General features: G+C 48.0%; 1 protein-coding gene across 1 annotated transcript in view; it reads left to right on the forward strand.

Moving 5' to 3' along the window:
- Window positions 1-12,124, forward strand: part of LOC140429963 (organic cation/carnitine transporter 2-like) — a 317,607-nt gene that overhangs the window by 200,610 nt on the left and 104,873 nt on the right. Inside the window, exon 11 of the mRNA XM_072517551.1 lies at window positions 6,492-6,674. Within this exon, the coding sequence (XP_072373652.1) occupies window positions 6,492-6,674 (183 nt within the window). The remainder of the gene's footprint in view (window positions 1-6,491; window positions 6,675-12,124) is intronic.

The following is a 12,124-nucleotide window of genomic DNA, read 5'->3' on the forward strand; positions in this document are numbered from 1 at the left end:
GGGCTCGTGGTATACCTTGTCGGCGAGAGTGGCAGCGGTGCCGTCGCCAGCGCCCCCAGGCTCGTTCCTTTGCAGGACGCCATCTCCAACCTCTTCCACGCCGCCCCCTCTCCCTCCATCACCCACTTACGGATCATTGCCACGTTGGCTGCCCAATAATAACCACCCAGATTCGGCAATGCCAACCCTCCTCTATCTCTGCTACGCTCCAAGAACCCCCTCCTTACTCGCGGGGTCTTGCTCGCCCACACAAATCCCGTAATGCTCCTGCTTACCCTCTTGAAAAAGGCCTTGGTGATCATAATTGGGAGGCATTGAAATACAAAAAGAAATCTCGGGAGGACCACCATTTTAACTGACTGTATCCTACCCGCCAGCGAGAGTGGCAACATGTCCCACCTTTTAAAATTCTCCTCCATCTGTTTCACCAATCGTGTCAAATTGAGTTTGTGCAGTGCCCCCCAGCTCATAGCTACCTGAATCCCCAAATATCGAAAGCTCCTTTCCGCCCTCCTCAGCGGTAGGTCCCCTATCCCTCTTCCCTGGTCCCCCGGATGGATCATAAAGAGCTCACTCTTTCCCACATTGAGCTCCCCAGATCCACAATGTATCTCTGTGTCTGACTCTCCAGATCCTCACTGTATCTCTGTGTCTGACTCCCCGGGCCCTCACTGTATCTCTGTATCTGACTCTCAAGGTCCTCACTGTATCTCTGTATCTGACTCCCCAGGTCCTCACTGTATCTCTGTATCTAAATCCCCAGATCCTCACTGTATCTCTGTATCTGACTCCCCAGATCCTCACTGTATCTCTGTGTCTGACTCTCCATATCCTCACTGTATCTCTGTGTCTGACAGCCCTGTTCCCCACTGGATCTCTGTTTCTGACTCCCCAGACCGTCACTGTATCTCTGTATCTGACTCCTCAGATCCTCACTGTATCTGTATCCCAAGGTCCTCACTGTGTCTATGTGTCTGACAGCCCAGTTCCTCACTATATCTGACTCTCAAGGTCCTCACTGTATCTGACTCCCCAGGTCCTCACTGTATCTCTGTATCTGACTCCCCAGATCCTCACTGTATCTCTGTATCTGACTCTCAAGGTCCTCACTGTATCTCTATATCTGAATGCCCAGATCCTCACTGTATCTCTGTATCTCACTCCCCAGGTCCTCGCTGTATCTCTGTATCTGACTCTCAAGGTCCTCACTGTATCTCCATATCTGACTCTCCAGATCCGCACAGAATCTCTGTGTCTGACTCCCCAGATCCTCACTGTATCTCTACATCTGACTCCCCAGATCCTCACTGTATCTCTGTGACTGACTCCCCAGATCCTCACTGTATCTCTGTATCTGACTCTCCAGATACTCACTGTATCTCCGTATCTGACTCTCCAGAGCCGCACAGCATCTCTGTGTCAGACTCCCCAGATCCTCACTGTATCTCTACATCTGACTCCCCAGATCCTCACTGTATCTCTGTGTCTGATTCCCCAGATCCTCACTGTATCTCTGTATCTGATTCCCCTGATACTCACTGTATCTCTGTATCTGACTCTCAAGGTCCTCACTGTATCTCTATATCTGAATCCCCAGGTCCTCACTGTATCTCTGCATCTGACTCTCAAGGTCCTCACTGTATCTCTGTATCTGACTCCCCAGATCCCCACTGTATCTCTGTATCTGACTCCCCAGATCCTCACTGTATCTGAATCTCAAGGTCCTCACTGTATCTCTGTATCTGACTCCCCAGGTCCTCACTGTATCTCTGTATCTGAATCCCCAGATCCTCACTGTATCTCTGTATCTGACTCCCCAGATCCTCACTGTATCTCAGTATCTGACTCCCCAGATCCTCACTGTATCTCAGTATCTGACTCCTCAGATCCTCACTGTATCTCTGTATCTGACTCCCCAGATACTCACAGTATCTCAGTATCTGACTCCTCTGATCCTCACTGTATCTCTGTATCTGACTCCCCAGATCCTCACTGTATCTCAGTATCTGACTCTCAAGGTCCTCACTGTATCTCTATATCTGAATCCCCAGGTCCTCACTGTATCTCTGTATCTGATTCCCCAGGTCCTCACTGTATCTCTGCATCTGACTCTCAAGGTCCTCACTGTATCTCTGTATCTGACTCCCCAGATCCCCACTGTATCTCTGTATCTGACTCCCCAGATCCTCACTGTATCTGAATCTCAAGGTCCTCACTGTATCTCTGTATCTGACTCCCCAGGTCCTCACTGTATCTCTGTATCTGAATCCCCAGATCCTCACTGTATCTCTGTATCTGACTCCCCAGATCCTCACTGTATCTCAGTATCTGACTCCCCAGATCCTCACTGTATCTCAGTATCTGACTCCTCAGATCCTCACTGTATCTCTGTATCTGACTCCCCAGATACTCACAGTATCTCAGTATCTGACTCCTCTGATCCTCACTGTATCTCTGTATCTGACTCCCCAGATCCTCACTGTATCTCAGTATCTGACTCTCCAGATCCTCACTGTATCTCTGTGTCTGACTCCCCGGGCCCTCACTGTATCTCTGTATCTAACTCTCCAGGTCCTCACTGTATCTTTGTATCTGACTCCCCGGGACCTCACTGTATCTCAGTATCTGACTCCCCAGATCCTCACTGTATCTCAGTATCTGACTGCCCAGATCCTCACTTTATCTCCGTATCTGACTCCCCAGATCCTCAATGTATCTCTGTGTCTGACTCTCCAGATGCTCACTGTATCTCTGTGTCTGACTCCCCGGCCCTCACTGTATCTCTGTATCTGACTCTCAAGGTCCTCACTGTATCTCTGTATCTGACTCCCCAGGTCCTCACTGTATCTCTGTATCTAAATCCCCAGATCCTCACTGTATCTCTGCATCTGACTCCCCAGATCCTCACTGTATCTCTGTGTCTGACTCTCCATATCCTCACTGTATCTCTGTGTCTGACAGCCCTGTTCCCCACTGGATCTCTGTTTCTGACTCCCAAGACCGTCACTGTATCTCTGTATCTGACTCCCCAGATCCTCACTGTATCTGTATCCCAAGGTCCTCACTGTGTCTATGTGTCTGACAGCCCAGTTCCTGACTATATCTGACTCTCAAGGTCCTCACTGTATCTGACTCCCCAGGTCCTCACTGTATCTCTGTATCTGACTCCCCAGATCCTCACTGTATCTCTGTATCTGACTCTCAAGGTCCTCACTGTATCTCTATATCTGAATGCCCAGATCCTCACTGTATCTCTGTATCTCACTCCCCAGGTCCTCGCTGTATCTCTGTATCTGACTCCCCAGATCCTCACTGTATCTGACTCCCCAGATCCTCACTGTATCTCTGTATCTGACTCCCCAGGTCCTCACTGTATCTCTGTATCTGACTCTCAAGGTCCTCACTGTATCTCTGTATCTGACTCCCCAGATCCTCACTGTATCTATACATCTGACTCCCCAGATCCTCACTGTATCTCTGTGTCTGACTCCCCAGATCCTCACTGTATCTCTGTATCTGACTCTCCAGATACTCACTGTATCTCCGTATCTGACTCTCCAGAGCCGCACAGTATCTCTGTGTCAGACTCCCCAGATCCTCACTGTATCTCTACATCTGACTCCCCAGATCCTCACTGTATCTCTGTATCTGACTCTCAAGGTCCTCACTGTATCTCTGTATCTGACTCCCCAGATCCCCACTGTATCTCTGTATCTGACTCCCCAGATCCTCACTGTATCTCTGTATCTGAATCTCAAGATCCTCACTGTATCTCTGTATCTGACTCCCCAGGTCCTCACTGTATCTCTGTATCTGAATCCCCAGATCCTCACTGTATCTCTGTATCTGACTCCCCAGATCCTCACTGTATCTCAGTATCTGACTCCCCAGATCCTCACTGTATCTCAGTATCTGACTCCCCAGATCCTCACTGTATCTCTGTATCTGACTCCCCAGATACTCACAGTATCTCAGTATCTGACTCCTCTGATCCTCACTGTATCTCTGTATCTGACTCCCCAGATCCTCACTGTATCTCAGTATCTGACTCTCCAGATCCTCACTGTATCTGACTCCCCAGATCCTCACTGTATCTCAGTATCTGACTCTTCAGATCCTCACTGTATCTCTGTGTCTGACTCCCCAGGACCGCACTGTATCTCTGTATCTGACTCCCCAGATCCTCACTGTATCTCAGTATCTGACTGCCCAGGTCCTCACTGTATCTCCGTATCTGACTCCCCAGATCCTCAATGTATCTCTGTGTCTGACTCTCCAGATCCTCACTGTATCTCTGTGTCTGACTCCCCGGGCCCTCACTGTATCTCTGTATCTAACTCTCCAGATCCTCACTGTATCTCTGTATCTGACTCCCCGGGACCTCACTGTATCTCAGTATCTGACTCCCCAGATCCTCACTGTATCTCAGTATCTGACTGCCCAGATCCTCACTTTATCTCCGTATCTGACTCCCCAGATCCTCAATGTATCTCTGTGTCTGACTCTCCAGATCCTCACTGTATCTCTGTGTCTGACTCCCCGGGCCCTCACTGTATCTCTGTATCTAACTCTCCAGATCCTCACTGTATCTCTGTATCTGACTCCCCGGGACCTCACTGTATCTCAGTATCTGACTCCCCAGATCCTCACTGTATCTCAGTATCTGACTGCCCAGATCCTCACTTTATCTCCGTATCTGACTCCCCAGATCCTCAATGTATCTCTGTGTCTGACTCTCCAGATCCTCACTGTATCTCTGTGTCTGACTCCCCGGGCCCTCACTGTATCTCTGTATCTGACTCTCCAGATCCTCACTGTATCTCAGTATCTGACTCCCCAGATCCTCACTGTATATCTGTATCTGAATCTCAAGGTCCTCACTGTATCTCTGTATCTGACTCCCCAGGTCCTCACTGTATCTCTGTATCTGAATCCCCAGATCCTCACTGTATCTCAGTATCTGAATCCCCAGATCCTCACTGTATCTCTGTATCTGACTCCCCAGATCCTCACTGGATCTCTGTATCTGACTCTCCAGATCCTCACTGTATCTCCGTATCTGACTCTCCAGAGCCGCACAGTATCTCTGTCAGACTCCCCAGATCCTCACTGTATCTCTACATCTGACTCCCCAGATCCTCACTGTATCTGACTCCCCTGATCCTCACTGTATCTCTGTATCTGACTCTCAAGGTCCTCCCTGTATCTCTATATCTGAATCCCCAGATCCTCACTGTATCTCTGTATCTGATTCCCCAGGTCCTAACTGTATCTCTGTATCTGACTCTCAAGGTCCTCACTGTATCTCTGTATCTGACTCCCCAGATCCTCACTATCTCTGTATCTGACTCTCAAGGTCCTCACTGTATCTCTGTATCTGACTCCCCAGGTCCTCACTGTATCTCTGTATCTGACTCCCCAGATCCTCACTGTATCTCTGTATCTGACTCTCAAGGTCCTCACTGTATCTCTGTATCTGACACCCCAGGTCCTCACTGTATCTCTGTATCTGAATGCCCAGATCCTCACTGTATCTCTGTATCTGACTCCCCAGATCCTCACTGTATCTCAGTATCTGACTCCTCAGATCCTCACTGTATATCAATATCTGACTCCTCAGATCCTCACTGTATCTCAGTATCTGACTCCTCAGATCCTCACAGTATCTCTGTATCTGACTCCCCAGATACTCACAGTATCTCAGTATCTGACTCCTCAGATCCTCACTGTATCTCTGTATCTGACTCCCCAGATCCTCCACTGTATCTCAGTATCTGACTCCTCAGATCCTCACTGTATCTCTGTGTCTGACTCCCCAGGTCCGCACTGTATCTCTGTATCTGACTCCCCTGATCCTCACTGTATCTCTGTATCTGACTCCCCAGATCCTCACTGTATCTCAGTATCTGACTCCCCAGATCCTCACTGTATCTCCGTATCTGACACCTCAGATCCTCAATGTATCTGTGTCTGACTCTCCAGATCCTCACTGTATCTCTGTATCTGACTCCCCGGGTCCTCTCTGTATCTCTGTGTCTGACTCACCAGGTCCTCACTGTATCTCCATCTGACTTTCTAGGTCCTCACAGTACCTTCCCATAGCTTATATGTACTTCAAATAATATAAATGATTTATCCTAAAAATATATACAAATGGGTGCTTGTTGGAGGGAGATCTTGTTGTCTATGTATTTGTATTTAAAATAACAGGATACAGATTGCACCAAAACAGGCCAGCAGTCTGCAGCATATTCTTGAAGGGCTAGAAATTACATGCTAAATGTAACTCAGAATAAATATAATCGAGATCAATGTTAGCAGGAATTTAGGGCACGACTAATTTCCCCAGATTTAAAGGAAGGAAATGCTACTCTCTATTGGAGCAGTTTATATTTGGTGCAACATTTTTGTTCCACACAGAATAAATCACATGGGGCAGTTTGAATTAGCTTTCAGCGCACACTAACTATTGATTAATTTGTTTTCTACAGCTCTTCACATTGTGATCACTCTAATGATGATTATTGGTAAATCTGCCACCACAGCAACCTTCACAATAATCTACATTTTTTCATCGGAGGTGTATCCAACTGTGGTGAGGAATATGGGGCTTGGGGCATGTTCAATGGCATCTAGAATTGGCAGCATAATCTCCCCATATTTTGCATTTCTGGGTAAGTGAAAAATTCAATACTCCGGAGAATATTGCAAACAGTTTAGTAATTATTGTTATTAATCGCTTTAGGTTCAAGGCCAAATTAATAGTTTCATTTAAGAGAATTAATTAGTTCAAGGAAAACATGGAAGTATATAGCAGGAAATGGAGTCGAAGGATGTGCTCATAAAGTGATATGACATAAGGCAGCGATGGGCAACCTAAGCTATTGACTGGGCCGTATGAGTGGCCCTCCTTCATCTCAGTGGGCTGCAAGATTGAAATCTCGAATTTTGATTAATGTGATCCTATGAATAAGATTGAATACACACAAAATATTTTATAATGAGTTTTGGTATGCGATTTCACGGAAACATTTATAAATGTCATTTTTGGCGCGATTGGCAGGGTGTTACTCCATGGTCGTGTTGGCGAGATCGTGGCCTGCATTTAACGGCACTTAGTGCTGGAAATGAGCCCCCACGAATGTCTCGTCATTACTGGCTGTCTCGCCGACTGATTCGCCAGGCTTGTGGCAAGGCGTCCTGTGGAGCTGGTTTTAAACACTCCCTCAGCACTCACTCCCAGTCAACACACACCTGCTCCTCGCTTTGGGGATGCCGACCTGGTCACACTTCTGGATGTCATTGATGCGAGATGGGACATCCTGTTGCCCTGAGGGTCACCGATACCGCCTGGGAGTCTGTGGCTGCCAGTGCAGGCTGGAGGCCCTGTGTCCATAGAACATAGAACATAGAAAATACAGCACAGAACAGGCCCTTCGGCCCACGATGTTGTGCCGAACCTTTGTCCTAGATTAATCATAGATTATCATTGAATTTACAGTGCAGAAGGAGGCCATTTGGCCCTTTGAGTCTGCACCGGCTCTTGGAAAGAGCACTCTACCCAAACTCAACACCTCCACCCAACACCAAGGGCAATTTGGACATTAAGGGCAATTTATCATTCACCTAACCCGCACATCTTTGGGCTGTGGGAGGAAACCGGAGCACCCGGAGGAAACCCACGCAGACACGGGGAGGACGTGCAGACTCCGCACAGACAGTGACCCAAGCCGGAATCGAACCTGGGACCCTGGAGCTGTGAAGCAATTGTGCTATCCACAATGCTACCGTACTGCCCTTGAGAACAAATAAATCTACACTATATCATTTGACCGTAATCCATTTACCTATCCAATAGCTGCTTGAAGGTCCCTAATGTTTCCGACTCAACTACTTCCACAGGCAGTGCATTCCATGCCCCCACTACTCTCTGGGTAAAGAGCCTACCTCTGATATCCCTCCTATATCTTCCACCTTTCACCTTAAATTGATGTCCCCTTGTAATGGTTTGTTCCACCCGGGGAAAAAGTCTCTGACTGTCTACTCTATCTATTCCCCTGATCATCTTATAAACCTCTATCAAGTCGCCCCTCATCCTTCTCCGTTCTAATGAGAAAAGGCCTAGCACCCTCAACCTTTCCTCGTAAGACCTACTCTCCATTCTAGGCAACATCCTGGTAAATCTTCTTTGCACCTTTTCCAAAGCTTCCACATCCTTCCTAAAATGAGGCGACCAAAACTGTACACAGTACTCCAAATGTGGCCTTACCAAAGTTTTGTACAGCTGCATCATCACCTCACGGCTCTTAAATTCAATCCCTCTGTTAATGAACGCGAGCACACCATAGGCCTTCTTCACAGCTCTATCCACTTGAGTGGCAACTTTCAAAGATGTATGAACATAGACCCCAAGATCTCTCTGCTCCTCCACATTGCCAAGAACTCTACCATTAACCCTGTATTCCGCATTCATATTTGTCCTTCCAAAATGGACAACCTCACACTTTTCAGGGTTAAACTCCATCTGCCACTTCTCAGCCCAGCTCTGCATGCTATCTATGTCTCTTTGCAGCCGACAACAGCCCTCCTTACTATCCACAACTCCACCAATCTTCGTATCATCTGCAAATTTACTGACCCACCCTTCAACTCCCTCATCCAAGTCATTAATGAAAATCACAAACAGCAGAGGACCCAGAACTGATCCCTGCGGTACGCCACTGGTAACTGGGATCCAGGCTGAATATTTGCCATCCACCACCACTCTCTGACTTCTATCGGTTAGCCAGTTCGTTATCCAACTGGACAAATTTCCCACTATCCCATGCCTCCTTACTTTCTGCAGAAGCCTACCATGGGGAACTTTATCAAATGCCTTACTAAAGTCCATGTACACTACATCCACTGCTTTACCTTCATCCACATGCTTGGTCACCTCCTCAAAGAATTCAATAAGACTTGTAAGGCAAGACCTACCCCTCACAAATCCGTGCTGACTATCCCTAATCAAGCAGTGTCTTTCCAGATGCTCAGAAATCCTATCCTTCAGTACCCTTTCCATTACTTTGCCTACCACCGAAGTAAGATTAACTGGCCTGTAATTCCCAGGGTTATCCCTAGTCCCTTTTTTGAACAGGGGCACGACATTCGCCACTCTCCAATACCCTGGTACCACCCCTGTTGACAGTGAGGACGAAAAGATCATTGCCAACGGTTCTGCAATTTCATCTCTTGCTTCCCATAGAATCCTTGGATATATCCCGTCAGGCCCGGGGGACTTGTCTATCCTCAAGTTTTTCAAAATGCCCAACACATCTTCCTTCCTAACAAGTATTTCCTCAAGCTTACCAATCTGTTTCACACTGTCCTCTCCAACAATATCGCCCCTCTCATTTGTAAATACAGAAGAAAAGTACTCGTTCAAGACCTCTCCTATCTCTTCAGACTCAATACACAATCTCCCGCTACTGTCCTTGATCGGACCTACCCTCGCTCTAGTCATTCTCATATTTCTCACATATGTGTAAAAGGCCTTGGGGTTTTCCTTGATCCTACCTGCCAAAGATTGTTCATGCCCTCTCTTAGCTCTCCTAATCCCTTTCTTCAGTTCCCTCCTGGCTATCTTATATCCCTCCAATGCCCTGTCTGAACCTTCTTTCCTCAGCCTTACATAAGTCACCTTTTTCCTTTTAACAAGACATTCAACCTCTCTTGTCAACCATGGTTCCCTCACTCGACCATCTCTTCCCTGCCTGACAGGGACATACATATCAAGGACACGTAGCACCTGTTCCTTGAACAAGTTCCACATTTCACTTGTGTCCTTCCCTGCCAGCCTATGTTCCCAACTTATGCACTTCAATTCTTGTCTGACAACATCGTATTTACCCTTCCCCCAATTGTAAACCTTGCCCTGTTGCACGTACCTATCCCTCTCCATTACTAAAGTGAAAGTCACAGAATTGTGGTCACTATCTCCAAAATGCTCCCCCACTAACAAATCTATCACTTGCCCTGGTTCATTACCCAGTACTAAATCCAATATTGCCCCTCCTCTGGTCGGACAATCTACATACTGTGTTAGAAAAGCTTCCTGGACACACTGCACAAACACCACCCCATCCAAACTATTTGATCTAAAGAGTTTCCACTCAGTATTTGGGAAGTTAAAGTCGCCCATGACTACTACCCTATGACTTCTGCACCTTTCCAAAATCTGTTTCCCAATCTGTTCCTCCACATCTCTGCTACTATTGGGGGGCCTATAGAAAACTCCTAACAAGGTGACTGCTCCTTTCCTATTTCTGACTTCAACCCATACTACCTCAATAGGGTGATACTCCTCGAACTGCCTTTCTGCAGCTGTTATACTATCTCTAATTAATAATGCCACCCCCCCACCTCTTTTACCACCCTCCCTAATCTTATTGAAACATCTATAACCAGGGACCTCCAACAACCATTTCTGCCCCTCTTCTATCCAAGTTTCCGTGATGGCCACCACATCGTAGTCCCAAGTACCGATCCATGCCTTAAGTTCACCCACCTTATTCCTGATGCTTCTTGCGTTGAAGTATACACACTTCAACCCATCTCCGTGCCTGCAAGTACTCTCCTTTGTCAGTGTTCCCTTCCCCACTGCCTCATTACACGCTTTGGCGTCCTGAATATCGGCTACCTTAGTTGCTGGACTACAAATCCGGTTCCCATTCCCCTGCCAAATTAGTTTAAACCCTCCCGAAGAGTACTAGAAAACCTCCCTCCCAGGATATTGGTGCCCCTCTGGTTCAGATGCAACCCGTCCTGCTTGTACAGGTCCCACCTTCCCCAGAATGCGCTCCAATTATCCAAATACCTGAAGCCCTCCCTCCTACACCATCCCTGCAGCCACGTGTTCAACTGCACTCTCTCCCTATTCCTAGCCTCGCTATCACGTGGCACCGGCAACAAACCAGAGATGACAACTCTGTCTGTCCTGGCGTCCATTAAACCGCATCCAATCTGTCCAATGTCGGAAGAAGATCAACGACCTCTACCAAGCTGCGAGGGTATGTTACCACTTCTCTCTAGGCATCAGTTCAGCCTGCTACCCCTCAAATTACCAACCTTCTCCCACAAAGCAATGCTGACACCTCGCACCTTCTTCACATCTGATCTCTATGCTTGTTACTCAGCACCCCCTAACACCCACCAGCACAACCCCTTCATGTCCATTTGCGGTGCCCACACATGCCACCTGCTATAGGCCTCAATGATCAATCAAGCGGCCTGGGCCACTGTCTGTGTGGAATCTGCACGTTCTCCCCGCGTCTGTTGCGTTTCCTCATGTTGCTCTGGTTTCCTCCCCCAAGTCCCGAAAGACGTGCTGTTAGGTGAATTGGACATTCTGAATTCTCCCTCAGTGTACCCGTACAGGTGCCGTAATGTGGCGACTAGGGCCTTTTCACAGTAACTTCATTGCAGTATTAATGTAAGCTTACTTGTGACAATAAAGATTATTACAAGCACACGGCTGTCACCATGATAAAACATTAATTGGTCCACTTAACGAGGGCCCATAGGATTCATGCTACAAATCATGGTTCGCTGGCTGATTCGCCCAGGACACGCTCGCCAGCACAGAAGGCGTAGAAGCTTCGGGCTGCGGTGACCTTGATGGCCACCGGGAGCAGGTACACTCCTCCTCCACATGGTGCCAAGTCCGCAAGGACATGGCATGGGTGGCACACCGCCCCCTTGTTGACGCAGAGCCTTCTGCGGCACACGCTGTCCGTCAACTGTTCGAAGGACCAGCAACGCCTGTACACCTTGGGCTATCACGGGCCTCCTTCTCTGGGTCCCTCCCTGGCCTAATGGGCCCCGTCCTACACCCTGAGGACCTGCCGCCTCGTGTCTCTGCCGACGCTGCTGCTCCAGTCTTCTTCAGCGTCTGGCATCATGGCCTGCCAGCAGCACCATGAGGACAGCTTCCGCGGGGTCCAAGATATCTTCCATCCCTTGCAATATCTATAAGGAATTGGGAGAGGGTGTGAAACTGACAACCAGCAGTGTTTCCCACCCCAGGACCATCCAATCCCCCCATTGCTTCCCCCACCTCCATACTGGATAGTCCAGGGGTGGAAGA

Source organism: Scyliorhinus torazame, chromosome 9 (genome assembly GCF_047496885.1).
Source record: "Scyliorhinus torazame isolate Kashiwa2021f chromosome 9, sScyTor2.1, whole genome shotgun sequence".
NCBI classification, from domain to species: domain Eukaryota; kingdom Metazoa; phylum Chordata; class Chondrichthyes; order Carcharhiniformes; family Scyliorhinidae; genus Scyliorhinus; species Scyliorhinus torazame.